Source organism: Candoia aspera, chromosome 4 (assembly GCF_035149785.1).
Source record: "Candoia aspera isolate rCanAsp1 chromosome 4, rCanAsp1.hap2, whole genome shotgun sequence".
Lineage (NCBI taxonomy): Eukaryota > Metazoa > Chordata > Lepidosauria > Squamata > Boidae > Candoia > Candoia aspera.
In genome coordinates this window covers 76,475,846-76,493,130 of record NC_086156.1, presented here as the reverse complement: position 1 = coordinate 76,493,130, position 17,285 = coordinate 76,475,846, and the positions used below count along the sequence as shown (strand labels likewise).

Genomic DNA, 17,285 nt, shown 5'->3' with positions numbered 1-17,285 from the left:
TTTGCATTATTACCACTGGAAGTCATATCGCCATAGTTAAGCACGGAGATCTTTCAGTAATTAGTCTCTCTCTTCCGTCTCACCCTATCTGACTTATTACCATTCTGAATACTAAGTTTCATTACATTTGCTCTATTTCTTCATGCTGTGGTAACTATACTTGGTAGTACTCTTACCAGGCTCCTTCTCCCTGTGTTATCTTCCAGGTGCCTTTGTCTCCAAAGAGGAGCAGTTGTTGGACATTCTGCCCTGACAGTAACACTCAATATTGCTCTCAGTCACTACATCTGGTGTTAATATCAGCCATGCTAACGTCTGCCTCCAGGGATGTATAGGTTCAGGAGGGAAGGTTTAAATAAATAAAACTATCCCATGATCCCATATACCTATTAGATAAATATACTTTATTATACTCATTGACTATTATGGAAAAGAGGGGAAAAAAGGTAAAAAAACCAATAAAATGTAATAAACATCCATAACTAAAGAACTCTAACCCTAACTTGTGATATCCTGGCCATTCATACTATCACCATTTCCTCTTTATGGACTCTAAGTATTGGCAATTCCTACACAGAATCAGTACTACAAGTCTCCATCCTCTATAATGAATCTGCTTCCTAGTCTTTTCTACAGTCTGCTGAGCTTCTCAGCACCTGAAGATAAGAGATTCACATGACCCTGATTCTTGCATCAGGTACTAAACTGTGAGAGCTAGTGTGGTGTATGATTAAGGTACTGGACTAAGAGTAGGAAGACCCAGGTTCTAGTCCACCCTCAGCCATGGAAACTCACTGGGTGACTTTGGGCCAGTTGCTCTCTCAGCTCAACCTACTGTATCTCACAGGCCTGCACTTGTGAGGACAAATAGGAAGAATGAGCACTATGTATGCACCTTGTGCCCCTGTACAAAAGTCAGGATATTAGTTGAATAAATAAATGAACCCATGTGTAAACCAAGCTTATGCTTGATTTTCTTCCTCCAGCACATTTTTGAGTAATCACTCTGTACTACCATTGATCAGAGAAATGATTGCACTAAAGCAGAATATGAAGCCCCACATAACTCCCCTGTCATATCCCCTGGGATGAGTTGTCCTTCTCAGGAGAAGCAGGAGCTGAATGAGAATAAAAAGCCAGGGGGAGTGTTCCTCAAGAGCCAGGGCCAACTCTGAGGTCTTGACAGAATCACTATCCCGACCTTGGATGCAGCATCTGAAGGATCCTGCCAACCAAGTCTATGAAAATGCTACCACCACCAAGCTGAGTGCCAGATGACCAAGAAAGGCCAGATGTTGTGGGAGCTTGAAGAACAGTGGTCTACTCATAAATAGGCTATTGTTTCCAACTAGCCTAGCAACCACAATTTAATCTCAGCACTACCAGCTGTGCTGGAATAGAAATCAGAAGCTTCTGGAATAAAAGACTTTTCCTGAGTTCATATCAACTTTGAAACAATATCTGAGATAACTTATCCTTAACTGCTGTGTGCCTTGCAAACAGCCCTTGCTATGACTACCCAGCTAAGTTCACCTCTGCCAGAATTTTGAAAATGTTTCTCGCCTCTCTCTCTCTGAACTTTGCTACAGATACTGACACTTTTTGCTTCCAACTCTGGACCAGACTTTGATTCTGTTGTTGTCTAAAGACCATTATAAGTGCTTAGTGCTATATTTTGACCAGAATTGTCTGACAAATCCTTTTTCATCTCTGCATGAGACCTTGCACAAAACATCTCCATTTACTTTTCCCTTGTTTCATCCTGCTGGTCACACTATTAGAACCTGCCCAAACCAAAGGTATGCTAAGCAACCTTTCAACTTCTTAGACTGAGCTTACAATATTGCAAAAAGGTCTCATGTGAGCTCCCGTTTAAGTCCTTTCAGCTGTCCACCAGAACATCAGATTTAAAGGAAATGAGGGGGAAAAGTCATTAATGGGAATGGGCTTCACACATGCTTACCACACTGCTCAGGCAGGGTGTTGTCATTGTGGAATAGTTTCTGCCGAGGGTTTCTGAAGATGTCTCCCCAAGGAACATTTTGGATGAAGCAAAGGTTGGGATTGTGGTGGATAAGGACCATGCCACTACTGACCTCTTGCAGTGAACGCAGGCCCAGCGAGGAGATGTTGAGGTTTTGTAGTGTTAGGGAATAGACTCCACTGCCACATGAAATAGATTTCCCAGTTAAAATGAGCAAAATACCAACACAAAAATAGCCACCTCTTCTGTTAAATATACACCACTAAGCTAGAGAGATAATATGGCCACGAAGAGAGACTATCCTCTTGATTCTCTGTTTCATTGCTGTGGTATAACAGACTGCCTGAGAGATTAAAAGTGTAGATAAAGGGCTTAGAGAAAATAGTTAAAATAGAAAACAGCTTTATTATTAATTTCTACAATATAGTAGGCATTTATAATGTAAATGTCCTTTTCTTTTATTTGAAAGCTTTCCTTTTTTTAAAATAAAATTCTCCCCCCCCCCCGCTAGCCATTGAAGGGAGACACAAAAACCCAATCAATTGTCCAAATTTCCAGTCTAGGTCAATCTGGTAATCGGTGATTCAAAAAAAAAAAAAGAACCCACAACAATTGCTCAGATATGGACTTTCCCACTGACAGCTAAACACAGAGGTCACCCCTGCTAAAACACTTGAGAGAACTTACTTGTAAAGTGCCCGCCCTCGGATCACCTGAAGGTTCTGGAAAGGGCTCAGGTCCAAGAGAGTCTCTGGCCAGGATTCAATGTACAGGAAGCCTGGGAAAACACCAAGTGAGGTCCATTCAATGGAGCATTGTGATTCCTGATTTTTTTTAGGGATTGATGTTAGCCCCATAATACAGGAGCAACCCTTTGGTCAGAGGCAGGGACCAAGTGGGAGTGCTGTTTATTTATTACAAGCACTGGTACCCTGCCCTTATCACAAGTCCTCCAGGACCTCAAAACTATCCTGAAAACTTTTTGTACATACCTGTTAAATCTTTCAGGTGCACAAAGACTTCAAGTTGTTCAGGTTGTAGTGGTGGGGTATTGGTGGCAGGATCTCTAAATAGAAAAGGATGGAACGGCTTTGGGTGAAACTAAGTGCTTACATGAGCACATCTAAGATGTCCCCTCCCCACCACTTATCCCTGTTTACTCTAGTGGTCAAAGTTGCCTTTATGGCATTGGTTGAAATGATGCCAAAATATTGCACACTTTCACATGCCACATTTAGGAAAATTACAGAAGCATCATTTTCAGGACAATTTCACAGTAAAGGTGTAGAAGTGAAGAAATATAAACACACACATCCTCAAGACCAACTTTTTGTTCCCAAGGGTCTCGCTTTCAAAAGAATGTTTTGGGTGGCTAAGGGCCATGGCAGGTGTCATGAATGAGAAGTGTATTCTGCCCTGTCAAACAGCTTCCCCCTAAGACTCAGATGACCCCAAGCCTACTGGCCTTCTGTAAAGATCTGGCTATTTCCTTGGGTATCGGGTCAGAGTGATGAGACAGCCCCTTTCTAGGAAGCAGAGTGATATGCTGGTTAATGTCTTCGGTTATTTTGATACATATTTTGTGATTGTTTTAAATGTTTCTGTATGCCTCCCAGAGTCCCTATGAGTTGGGCAACCATACAACTTAAATGAGTGAATGAATAACACAACACTGTCACTTTCGGATGCAGGACTATAATTTTTGTCACCTTATATTGGGAGTTGGGGCTCTTGTTGTTGTGTTGTGTTAAGCCTATTAGAGGTTTAATACCTCATCTTTTTAGAAGCCTGTAAGAAAACTATGCTGCCAGTTGGCAGTTTCGCTAAATTGCAACTGACTGCAAAAAAAGGGGGCTTGAATATGAGGCTTGCAAGTCATCCACTCCTGCTATAATACTTCCAAGATGACTTAATTTTTCTGATATCATAGGGGACACCAACTTTCCATTAAAAAACAATACATCATGCCATCATGAGATATGTTTCCAAGGGAAAATCATTAAAGGGGTATTACAAGGCGTTCGTAGTTCATGCTCAGATTTCCCTATAAAACTGTGACACTTTCTAGTCAACAATATGGAAAAGTATGCAGATTGCTCCAAGCCTGGAACGAAATCCCATCCACCACTTCTTAACTATAGACACTACTCTCTTAAGCCTTTTCACCTTGTGCTGGCAAATGGGAGCCAGGATGTATTCGGATGACCCACCCAGGTTACCCATAAGGCAAATGGGAGCCTTATGATTCAGATTACCCAGCACCAAACATCACTCCTACTGCTGGGGATGTTTATTCTAAAAAAACCCAGGTTTCTCAATTTAGAAGTGTCCCCATCAAAATTGTTGTTGTTGTTTATTCGTTTAGTCGCTTCCGACTCTTCGTGACTTCATGGACCAGCCCACGCCAGAGCTTCCTGTCGGTCGTCAACACCCCCAGCTCCCCCAGGGACGAGTCCGTCACCTCTAGAATATCATCCATCCATCTTGCCCTTGGTCGGCCCCTCTTCCTTTTGCCTTCCACTCTCCCTAGCATCAGCATCTTCTCCAGGGTGTCCTGTCTTCTCATGATGTGGCCAAAGTATTTCAGTTTTGCCTTTAATATCATTCCCTCAAGTGAGCAGTCTGGCTTTATTTCTTGGAGGATGGACTGGTTGGATCTTCTTGCAGTCCAAGGCACTCTCAGAATTTTCCTCCAACACCACAGTTCAAAAGCATCGATCTTCCTTCGCTCAGCCTTCCTTATGGTCCAGCTCTCGCAGCCATATGTTACTACAGGGAACACCATTGCTTTAACTATGCGGGCCTTTGTTGTCAGTGTGATGTCTCTGCTCTTAACTATTTTATCGAGATTTGTCATTGCTCTTCTTCCAAGGATTAAGCGTCTTCTGATTTCCTGACTGCAGTCAGCATCTGCAGTAATCTTTGCACCTAGGAATACAAAGTCTTTCACTGCTTCTACATTTTCTCCCTCTATTTGCCAGTTATCAATCAAGCTGGTTGCCATAATCTTGGTTTTTTTGAGGTTTAGCTGCAAACCAGCTTTTGCACTTTCTTCTTTCACCTTCATCATAAGGCTCCTCAGTTCCTCTTCACTTTCAGCCATCAAAGTGGTATCATCTGCATATCTGAGATTGTTAATGTTTCTTCCAGAGATTTTAACTCCAGCCTTGGATTCCTCAAGGCCAGCTTGTCGCATGATGTGTTCTGCATACAAGTTGAATAGGTAGGGTGAGAGTATACAGCCCTGCTGTACTCCTTTCCCAATCTTAAACCAGTCCGTTGTTCCATGGTCGGTTCTTACTGTTGCTACTTGGTCGTTATACAGATTCTTCAGGAGGCATACAAGATGACTTGGTATCCCCATACCACTAAGAACTTGCCACAATTTGTTATGGTCCACACAGTCAAAGGCTTTAGAATAGTCAATAAAACAGAAATAGATGTTTTTCTGAAACTCCCTGGCTTTTTCCATTATCCAGCGGATATTGGCAATTTGGTCTCTTGTTCCTCTGCCTTTTCTAAACCCAGCTTGTACGTCTGGCAATTCTCGCTCCATGAACTGCTGAAGTCTACCTTGCAGGATCTTGAGCATTACCTTACTGGCATGTGAAATGAGTGCCACTGTTCAATAGTTTGAACATTCTTTAGTGTTTCCCTTTTTTGGTATGGGGATATAAGTTGATTTTTTCCAGTCTGATGGCCATTCTTGTGTTTTCCAAATTTGCTGGCATATAGCATGCATTACCTTGACAGCATCATCTTGCAAGATTTTGAACAGTTCAGCTGGGATGCCGTCGTCTCCTGTTGCCTTGTTATTAGCAATGCTTCTTAAGGCCCACTCAACCTCACTCTTCAGGATGTCTGGCTCTAGCTCACCGACCACACTGTCAAAGCTATCCCCGATATTGTTATCCTTCCTATACAGGTTTTCTGTATATTCTTGCCACCTTTTCTTGATCTCTTCTTCTTCTGTTAGGTCCTTGCCATCTTTGTTTTTGATCATACCCATTTTTGCCTGGAATTTACCTCCAATGTTTCTAATTTTCTGGAAGAGGTCTCTTGTCCTTCCTATTCTATTGTCTTCTTCCACTTCCGCGCATTGCTTGTTTAAAAATAATTCCTTATCTCTTCTGGCTAACCTCTGGAATTTTGCATTTAATTGGGCATATCTCCCCCTATCACTGTTGCCTTTTGCTTTCCTTCTTTCTTGGGCTACTTCTAGTGTCTCAGCAGACAGCCATTTTGCCTTCTTGGTTTTCTCTTTCTTTGGGATGTATTTTGTTGCCGCCTCCTGAACAATGCTGCCAACTTCTGTCCAGAGTTCTTCCGGGACCCTATCTACTAAGTCCAGTCCCTTAAATCTATTCTTCACCTCCACTGCATATTCCTTAGGAATATTAGTGAGCTCATATCTAGCTGATCTGTGGGTCTTCCCTAATCTCTTTAGTCTGATCCTAAATTGTGCAAGAAGAAGTTCGTGATCTGAACTACAGTCAGCTCCAGGCCTTGTTTTTACCGACTGTACAGATGTCCGCCACCTTTGGCTGCAAAGGATGTAATCAATCTGATTTCGGTGTTGTCCATCTGGTGAAGTCCATGTATAAAGCCGTCTCTTAGGTTGTTGGAAGAGAGTGTTTGTTATGCAGAGTGAATTGTTTTGGCAAAATTCTATCAGCCTGTGTCCTGCTTCGTTTTGTTCTCCCAGGCCATGCTTACCTGTAATTCCAGGTGTCATTTGACTGCCCACCTTAGCATTCCAGTCTCCTGTGATGAAAATAACATCTCTTTTAGGCGTGTTGTCCAGTAGGTACTGCAGATCCTCATAGAACTGCTCTACTTCAGCTTCTTCAGCATTTGTGGTTGGGGCGTATATTTGGATCACTGTGATGTTAGATGGCTTGCCCTGAATTCGAATTGAGATCATTCTATCATTTTTTGGGTTGTATCCAAGCACTGCTTTAGCCACTTTACTATTAATTATGAAGGCTACTCCATTTCTTCTGTGGTCCTCTTGTCCGCAGTAGTAGATCTGGTGGTCATTTGATGTGAAGTGGCCCATTCCAGTCCATTTCAGTTCACTGACGCCCAGAATGTCTATCTTTAATCTTGACATCTCACCAACAACCACATCCAATTTGCCCTGGCTCATAGATCTTACATTCCAGGTTCCGATGGTGTGTTGATCCTTAGAACATCGGATTCGCCGTTCACCACCAGCACCGTCGGCCGCTAGCCGTCCTTTCGGCTTTGAACTAGCTGCGTCATCACGTCTGGGGCTAGTTGAGCTCATCCTCTGTTCCTCCCCAGTAGCAAAATTGTTAACATGGATAAAAACTTCTATCTTTAGGCCAGCCTTTTTCAACCTTTTGACCCTGGAGGAACCCTTGAAATATTTTTCAGACCTCAGGAAACCCCTGCACATTCGGGCTCAAATATAGGCCAGGCATCACAAAAGTATTATATTCATTTCATGCATAGGCCTGTATGTATGCATTAACAGTGTTCTTAAACTAAAAATAAAGAATGAAACTTACCTCTTTAATGTGAAATTGCCCGAATTCGAAATAATTTTTTAAATAAATTGTGATCTCCCAGGGAACCCCTAGTGACCTCTCATGGAACCCTAGGGTCCCACAGAACCCTGGTTGAGAAACCCTGCTTTAGGCTAACTCTTCACACCACAATTTCCACTGGCACCTTTTTTCCTCCTGTCCCACAATAGCCTCACAATCCAGCTTAGTTCTTTTGTTTCAGAATCAAGCCTGAATGTAGTTCCTTTCCTTCTCAACCCTCCACCCAACCTTCTTCTTCTTGCAGACTTCAATTTTGAAGATGATGCAGATTAAACTTTTAGGTTTTGAAAATAAAATTGCTCAGTGATGAATTTAAGTCATGGCATGGGGTGGTATTAGCATGTTGTCAGCCTTTTCTCTCTGGTCATATGTGCTAGTACCATTCAAAAAATAAAAGCTGGGTTCTAAAGATGCTGATTTGTGAAATAAGCTTCTAATTTAAGCTTTGTATGGTTATTTGTGATTTTTAAAATCTTACCTAGAAACACAAGCAGTCTGATTTTAAAAAGCAACAACGTCTAGTTGCAGCTCTTGTGCAATAGTTTACTGAACTTGCCCAGAAGCTTCCAAAGGTACAAGCTGGGATGTATCACCCAGTATAACTACATAGATGCATCACAAGAACTGATATATTCTTCTGACTCTAATACTCAGTTACCTACCCTGCAAAGGTCTCTTTCAGAAAAGCTAAACTGCCAAAGATCTTGGTGCAGCCAGCAAAGTGGTGGATGTTAGAGGCATTGACAGCACGAACGCCTTTCAGGAAATCCATTCCTAAGCCATAGCAGACTAAAATAGAGAGAAGGTGATGTAGAATTAGCTAAAGCAGAGGAAGGATGCATATATGTATCTATACATCTTATTAAACCAACAGTGTAGGCCAGCCTATCACATTACAAGCCCTGAACCTCTGGACTGTATAGCCAGTGAAGAACAGCTAACTTGCCCATTCCTGGAGGCTGAACAGTATGGGAGTTCATCCCTTGCCTTCCACAGACAGCAAGTAAATAGGCCCAAGCCTAATGACTGGGATGAACTCCAATATAAAATAATACAATACAATACAATACAATACAATACAATACAATACAATAAGAGTGAATGCCACAAATGGTGACTTAGCAATTTACAACTAAGCCAAGGTGACTGGAGTTGGACAAGCATAAAACCAGAACCCATACATTCCTTGTCTGTCAAGATAGAGACAAAAAGTCAAGGAGAATTCAGATAGATAATTTTTTTCTGTGTCCAGGGAAATGGAGAATCCTCTTACCCTCCAGCCAATTTCAGTTCTTACCTTCTGGGCAGGCGCTGTCACATTTCTCACATTTCTGCATGGTACCCATGCTCACTTCCTGACTGTTCTGGGGACACACCAAAGTGCAAGAGCCCACCTCTGCAGCCAAGTAATTATCTGATATGAGATACGGGAAAAGCATTTTTAAGAACTCTCTGCACAGAAACCCAGCAGGTCAAGAAAAAGGTGAGGCTGAAACTTATCTTAATGGTATAACTGGATTATTATGTATATGAAACAGTCTGAAGGCATGAGCACTCCAAAAGAAAGGAGGAAGCCCACATCCCAGTCCACCAGAAGGCTGAAAGTGAACAGAGGCATCTATAACCCAATTACCCGCCCCTCATCCCAAACAGGCCCATCCACAAACAGAGCCTTACAAGGGCAATGAGGGACGCAGGTTGCTCCAAAAGTGTAGCGTCCATTTGGGTTGTGCATAATTTCAAAAGTATCTGGATTGTAGTTCATTAAAGGTGGACAGTGCAGTTCACATATCCCACTGTGGTTGAAGTGCAGACAAGCCTGGAGAAACAGCAAGAAGCAGCACTTAAAAGAAAAAAGCACAGCAGGCAAAATTCAAGGAACAATATGGGGGGTGGGGGCTGCCCTATTCATCTCTTGGAGGAAATGCAACAAAAAAATGGTGCCCCAAAAGGTAGTCATTTCTTTGTGTCAGATAAAGACAGTAAGAGCCATTTTAATAGCACAGCCTGTAAAAATTGTGTTTAATATTGGTCCCCTATTTCCAATTAGCTGAAATACTCTAGAGTAGCAGTACACAGGTAAGTTTTGCTTACCAAAGGAAGCACCAAAATATTATTGCATCTTTATAACAGCTGCTTTATTGACAATAAAGAGAAGGACTCATCCCAAAGTCAACCTCCCCAGTGGCTATGGGGGGTTCAACTTAAGCTTCTCCAATCCTAGTTGAACACTTTATGCACTATGTCACACCACAGTTGCATTATGTATGAACCAGGCCATTATGGCTTCTTCAACAAGCCTTGACTTAGTGCAATATAGGAATCCAGCCACAAAGCTGAAGAACAAAGAGAGAACTCAAAATATTTTCTCACAGGATGGGGTTTTAAAAGTCAGTGAACACAACTGCAACATTTTCTGCCTAGAATCTCCATCATTGCTCCATCCTATTTCGGCCTAACCCAATCTAACCCACATCTGGTGCTTTCCAGATGTGTTTAGCCATATGCTAGGGTAGGCTACATTTAGCTCCTCACAGGAATGCTGATGGGTATGAACGAACAAATGTCAACTTTGCTGCAATCAGAAAGTAGCAATCTGTTCAATGAAGTAGACATCTCAATGCTGGGGGAGAAGCCACCAAAACGTCCCCCACTCACCAGGCAATCAGAGTGTTTGGGTCCTGTGCAGCCTGCTGCACACTGCTCATGGCAACAATCCGTTGGGCGTCCCCCTTTGCATCTTGGACAGCTGCTGGCACAGATTGTACTTGTCACTGTCAGGGAGCCACAAATGAAAGAAAGAAACCAGTCATTCCACCTCCATCCCGGACAAGCAGAGGTCCCTGCTCTCCGACACTTTGCAGGAAGGAAGGACCTGAATCCAGTCTCATCCGGAGCCAGGAGTGATGAAGGAACAACGTGATGAAGGAGGCTAGAGAGATCTGCTGCTGAGACCACTGTGAGAAACAACAACCGTTGGCCCTTAGGTTGTTGGGGACAATCCAGGACAACCAGAACAGGCCAGGAAGCTTTGCCCAGAGGGAGAGCAGTTGAGAGAACAGAAAAAGCTGAAATCTCAGGCAGCTAGGGCAACACAAAGCAGCAGCACAGCTCCCAGAAAAAAATAATGGAAGACTTCTGCCCTCTAAAGCAACTTTCTCCCATTGTCTTGGGGCTATAAGTTCCAAATTCCCTTGCTGGCTGGGGAACAGGTTCTGAGAAGGGCAACAAGGACGTTTCAACTTGAAAAGGAAGGATGGTGGGGAAGAGGGGGAATATGATAACACACTTTGCTTATCTGAGGGGATATCACAGAGAAGATGCTCAAGGTTTGTTCTCTGTCATTCCAGAGCAAAGAACACAGAATAAAGGATTTAAGTTACAAGAAGGCAGATTTCAGGTGAATCTTAGAAAAACCTTCCTAATAGTAAAAGTAGCTTGGCAGTTGAGCCAATTACCCAAGGAGATAATGGTCTTCTGCACTGGATTGAATCAACTGCAGGCTAGACTGCCATCAGTCTGGAACGCTTCAGCACTGACAGGCCACTGGACTCATTGGCCTAAATGGCCCCTTACAGCAATAAGATCAGTTCAGTAACAGTTCTCAAGCTCTGTCTTTTTTTGCCCTGGGACCCTGGATTTTTGAAACGGACTCTGTCCAGCCATTTCCTTGCTTGTGTTAGAGATCTTGCGTAATCTTGCATTTTTCCCTCAGATCCCAAGCAGTGATATTCCTTCTTACATATTTGACAGCTCCCTTTCACTTCTCCCCAGCAGTGGTTATTATGCGGGCAGATTTGGCTGCAGTCAGGGCCTAGTGGGAAAGAAAACAGACTTTTAAAATCTTATATCTAGGAGGAAGAAACATGCAAAATTGGAGCAGTAACAATTGTAAGACACTATACTATATATGCTCAGCTGGGGAGACTGCAAGAATGGACTTGGCAAAGACTTGGTGTATGTTGTGATTTTGCTAGAACACAGAATACAGAAGTCCTGGATACAGAATTCAGCTTGCTAAGAATATCTGCTTTCATTTTTTAAACTAAGTTTCTAGCCCTTATGTTTTTAATAGCAAGCATGGAAGTGTGTGTTGAATGACACAGAGACTGCTGAATGTGATTGTTAATGGAGAACAGCAGAGCTTTAGTGTTCCTTGTGAGAAACGAAACTATATCACACAAAACCGAAAATATTGCAAAAGGCATTATACAAAACTAAGAGAAAATATGTAATAGTCTTAAATTTGCTTAAATAGCGCAGAATGCAGAACTTGGCTTTTCATCATGAGAATTCAACAATTTGGGCACAGAATCCAGACAACCCTCTGATAGCTAAAAGCCCAGATAGTGCACACTGGCTTATTAGGACAGAATGACATCAGCCAGGTCAGAAGTGAGGAATTCCTAGCATGCTGCTGCTGGAGTTGGTTTTCATTCAGACATTCTGAATAGCTGAGCAGTGGACATGTAGGAATGGGGTGGAAATACAGTAAGTTGGTAATAAATGGGTATGGCTTACTCATCCAACCCCACAGGTTGTAGAAGGACCTACAGGGAAGCATAACACGAGAAAAGAATAATCCAGTGGAGGGATAAAACACGGGATCTATGAACCTTAGTTTGGTTTGTTGTTCTAGTCATTATGGGTATGCTACATGCAGAAATCACAAAAACTAAAAGTAGAGATATGATATCCAGGAACTTTAGAAGTAGCAAGGTAAAGGTAAAGGTTTCCCTTGACATAAAGTCCAGTCGAATCCGACTCTAGGGGGCGGTGCTCATCTCCGTTTCTAAGCCTTGGAGCCGGCGTTGTCATAGACACTTCCGGGTCATGTGGCCAGCATGACGACTCGGAACGCCGTTACCTTCCCGCCGAAGCGGTACCTATTGATCTACTCACATTTGCATGTTTTCGAACTGCTAGGTGAGCAGGAGCTGGGATTAACAACGGGAGCTCACCCCGCCGCGCGGTTTCGAACCACCGACCTTCCGATCGACAGCTCAGCGGTTTAACCCGCAGCGCCACCGCGTCCCCATAGAAGTAGCAAACATAAGCCAATTTGTATTAGTAATGTAAGCTGTGGAATTCATTTTATCTTAGGGCAAGTCTTCTTATGTTTACCAGAGAGTAGGACAGCACTAATGAAAAACCAGAATTTTGAACTTTACTCAGAAGAAACAGGTAGAAATGAAATAATCCTATAATATGTTTCCGGCACCCTGGCATCATTTAAAACAAGGATTTACTTCCCTGTGAAGCCCAGGACCTAACCAATTATGCTTACAGTTCCTACGGCGATGGCTGCTGATCTCCGAATAGTTTTGCCAGTTATATTTATGGAAGATAGCTTCCCAGTGGATGGTCTCCTGAAAGCACAGCTGCGGGTTCCTGTCTATAATCACACTACCTTTTAAGATCTCTGAAAGCAAACAGGGGGAAAGGAAGGGACAGTAAACAGAAATGAGTTAACAGTCTGCTTTTGTTCATTTTTTAAAAAGCGCATGTTCAGTCTACTGAAAAGTTCAACCTATTGCCATGACTGAATTGAAACAAACTGTATATATAACTGTATAGAAAGAGTTTTGAACAGCACTTGTAAAGTTAGTTCTGCAGGTTGGAAAGCGAGGCAGAGGTAACTCTAGCTGGCAGTTTGGTGAGTTTTGGTCCCAATACTTCTATGCTAGTGTTTTTCAACCTTGGCAACTTTAAGCTGTGTAGATTTCAACTCCCAGAATTCCCCAGCCAGCACTGGCTGGGGAATTCTGGGAGTTGAAATCTACACAGCTTAAAGTTGCCAAGGTTGAAAAACACTGATCTGTGCTGAGGAAGGTAGGCCTAAGGCCAACATGTAAGTTCATGGCACAAGCAAGATTCAAGCAAGAATTGTCATACCTTATAGTTCAGGTTGAAATCTGATACCTAATCTTCTGAAATCAAGGGGGCTACGTTTGAGTGTTGGATATAAGATCAGACCATCAATCTGTTAGGTCACTATACTGTCAGCAATTTTTTTTTTGTACCTTGCACACTGGATTGATTGTAAACAGAACCGTGGAACAGTTACTTTGGGGTGGAGGAGCTGCTAAAGCTTGTTGGTATGAGCTTGGGCACCAAGAAGTAGGTGAGGCAAGTTTTCCTACCTAGCAGTGAGCAAGCTTTTTCAAATTCACACTATTTCAAATTCTAAACACACCATCTGGAGCTCAAAACAGCGTTCCAGCAATTCCAGAAGCATTCTGAATTCAAAACAGCCCCCACCCCCACCCCGCGAGTCAGAACAATTGTTCTGAGGTTAGCTTGGGCATTTTGATCTGGGTAGCTTTACCCATCTGAGATGATCTGCACACCTCTTATTTCCATGAATGGGAAAATGACCTCCTCACAGAACTTCAGGGTTTTAAATGGAAATATCACCTTTAGTGTGATTTTTTTTTAGAGCCGACCCAAATATAAATGGTTTCAGCTGCCAAACAGAAACACTAGGGTATTTTTACGGAGCTGGAGCTGGTCCTAAGGCTGTGCAGATACTTCATTCGGGAGTATGCAGGAGATCTGCATTCAGATACAGATGCTTAAATGGACTGTGTCATTTTGCATTTTAAAAATTCCATGCAAATAAATAATAAAAATCTAGCACAGCCAAACAAGTCTCCAGAAATAATATGATTCCTTACCACATGTAGTTTCTGTCCTACCTCCACATTTTATTTGTTAGATTCATATCCCTCCTTTCTTTCAGAAGCTCAAGGTGGCAAAGATAGCACTTTTGCCATTTCACAACAGCCATGTGAGGTAGGATGGACTGAGAGTATATTTAACTCAAGATCACCAGTGACCTTTTATGGCTGAGAACTTGAATCTAAAACTTTCTAGTCCTAGTCCAGTATCTTACCCATTACACCAGGCTGATGTTCCTGTTTCTCTCATCCTACTATTTAAATTCTCACACATCGCCTCAGACCTCCACCACTGTTTTGTCTCCCCAGAGCTACACTGCTTTCAGGTTTTGACTTAGCAGGCCAGAAAGAAAGCCAACCCCAAACAAGTTGAGCTGGACTTCAGGAATGCCTAGTCCAATTAGTATCAGCCTGACCAATCAGATCTACCGGGGAGAAACTGCAGCAAATTCTGCACTTTCGGGAGGTTTGGGGGTGGGGTGGAGCTGAGGCAAGGCGGCGCTGCTTTTCTATAGTTTTGTTTTGGTCGTGGATGGGGTTGCACTGCCCTAGACGGACTGGTGCAATCTTCGGGTTCTCCTGGACTTGCGACTCCTGCTCAAGGAGCAGGTGGCAGTCGTGGCCAGGAGGGCCTTTGCACAACTGTGAGTTGTGCACCAGCTGCACCCATTCCTGGACCAATGTGCCCTTCTTACAGTCATGCCCTAGTCACCTCCTGCTTGGACTATTGTAATGCACTCTACATGGGGCTGCCCTTGAAGAGTATCTGGAAACTTCAGTTGCAGCAGCCCACACAGTTTTGCACAAGTCTACATTTGTGCATGTGTCACCTTTATTGCAGGAGCTGGGTTGGTTGCCGATCTGCTTCTGGGTCCAATTCAAGGTGCTGGTCATCACCTTTAAAGCCTTCCTTGGCTTGGGGCCTGGTTATTTGAAGGACCACCTCTTCCCAGTCACATCTACCTGGCCCACCAGAGCGGGGAGGCAGGGTATGTTACAGGTCCCTTCAATGAGGGTAATTCATCTGGTGGGACCATGAAAAAGGACCTTCTCCGTGGTGGCTCCCTCCCTGTGGAACGTCATTCCCCAGAAATTAAACTGGCCCCCCAGCTTGATGCTTTTCCGAAGGGCCCTGAAGACGTGGTTCTGGCCGTGGGCCTGGGGACCCCAGGCTGAAATGGAGCCGATCGAGTGGCTGATCTGATTGTGTTTGTAGCCGCCACGGGCCGGGTGGGGGGTTGACGGGTTTTTATATTGTGGGTTTTAATTTTGTAAGCTGCCTGGAGTCACTATGTGAGAGTTGGAGGCCATATAAATTTGTTCAATAAATAAATTGGGGAACAGCCTTCTCCATGGAGATCAGAATGGGTCCCTCCTTGCCCCCTCTTGAAGACTTAACTCTTTCAGAGAGTTTTTGCTTGATGCAAATGTTGTCACCACTATTTCTATTTATTTTATTGGTAGTTTATATTGTATGGTTCTTATTTTTCTATTGTTTTATTCTTATCACGAATATTTTAATTTGTAATTGTTCTATGTAATCTGCCAAGATTCTTTTTTAATAGCAGCATCTTTGTAAGTGATTTAGTAAATAAATATTGCAGCGCACCCTAGGGCCGGTTAACAAACCAATAGTAATCACTGCTGGCTTCTCCAAACAATATTTACACAAATTGTGGCTTATTTAGCAATATATGTGAACTGGAATCTTCGGTTTGTTAGATCCCATCAAAGATTCCAGTTCACACATCCTGCTAAGCAATCCACAAACAGTGCTTCCTGTTTTTTTGTTTTAAGTGCAAATAATTTTGTCTGGATCCAACCCAGACTGCGTATTCCAACATTGCCTCCTGCACATCTGCTGCCTTCTTTCTGAGAAAACTATCCGGTCCGTCTTACCATACCTGTTAGTTTCAACAGGCCCAGCTCCTGCAGCCCCACATCGCCACTGGGATCAGCATTGTCTAGGACAGCCAGTGCATACTTCTCCTCATAGAGTTGCGTCCCACGAATGATCAAGAGGCTGTTCAGGTGCAAATGGCGCATGTGATTCTTGGCTATTAAAACATATCCCTGGACTTCTCTGATGTCCTGAGAAGCAGAGAGAAAGAAATGAAACAAGAAATGGCTCATGACTCTTGGATTTGTAAAAGACCATGTAAGCAAGAACATGGTAAATATGTGGTCCTCCAGAGCTGCTGGACTACATCTGCCCTCCTTGAACACTGCTGTATAAGCTGGGTCAGATGAAAACCAAAGTGCAACAGCTGAAAGGCCAGATTCCCTGTCCCAGCAGTCCCAAAACTTCCCTGAGCCAAACCACAGTATGCTGCACACACAGAACAGAGACGCCTGCAGTTATACATTGTACTAAGCCCAAATATATTTTGGGGGAGGGCTCAACATGTTACCCAAACCTAGCCGTTGTGACTTACAAACCATGATTTATGAATCATTCAGACATATTGATAAAACTGTGGCTTATTGATAAAAGCATGATTAAAATAAATAATGATTTAGTATAATATGTGCACTCAGCATTAGAGCATATAGTGGAAAAGTGGTAGATGATCCATATTTACATGTTCTTTCACTGTATATAATTACTTCTACCTACACATGTCTGTATCATTGTTTCTACATACTCTTTCTATTCTAAGCTTTTAGGTGTTGCATGAAGCCAACCTTTCTGGTTTGTAAACTGTGATTTAGAGTTTGATACAAAGACTAGCTTCACATATTATGCTAAGGCATGTTTTGTTTAATAATGATTTGCCTAAACAAAACAAATTTCACTATGGCTTAGCATGTCACAATGACTAGACCAGCCTGTAGAGTACTTCAGTATGAAGTGTGAACCCAGTATAAGCAACCAAATTCAAATTCCTGGGATCCAAAAACAACATCTTGCTCTCCTGCGCACATGCAAATGTATCATGAGACCCACAGCTACTAAAGCCCTTTTGGGGAGAAATAAAAATATGCAAAACTCAATTCATTTTAGCAACACTTTACTAGACACAGTGAAAATTTGGAGCTGCACTAATA

At 42.8% G+C, this 17,285-nt stretch overlaps 1 protein-coding gene across 1 annotated transcript in view; it reads right to left on the bottom strand.

Annotated features, from left to right (window-relative positions):
* Nucleotides 1-17,285, bottom strand: part of ERBB2 (erb-b2 receptor tyrosine kinase 2) — a 64,316-nt gene that overhangs the window by 20,458 nt on the left and 26,573 nt on the right. The window contains exons 3-12 of the mRNA XM_063300647.1: nt 16,142-16,328; nt 12,845-12,979; nt 11,300-11,371; nt 10,216-10,331; nt 9,235-9,376; nt 8,855-8,971; nt 8,220-8,346; nt 2,977-3,050; nt 2,672-2,762; nt 1,964-2,163 (exon numbers count right to left, since the gene is read on the bottom strand). Of these exons, the coding sequence (XP_063156717.1) occupies nt 1,964-2,163; nt 2,672-2,762; nt 2,977-3,050; nt 8,220-8,346; nt 8,855-8,971; nt 9,235-9,376; nt 10,216-10,331; nt 11,300-11,371; nt 12,845-12,979; nt 16,142-16,328 (1,261 nt within the window). The remainder of the gene's footprint in view (nt 1-1,963; nt 2,164-2,671; nt 2,763-2,976; nt 3,051-8,219; nt 8,347-8,854; nt 8,972-9,234; nt 9,377-10,215; nt 10,332-11,299; nt 11,372-12,844; nt 12,980-16,141; nt 16,329-17,285) is intronic.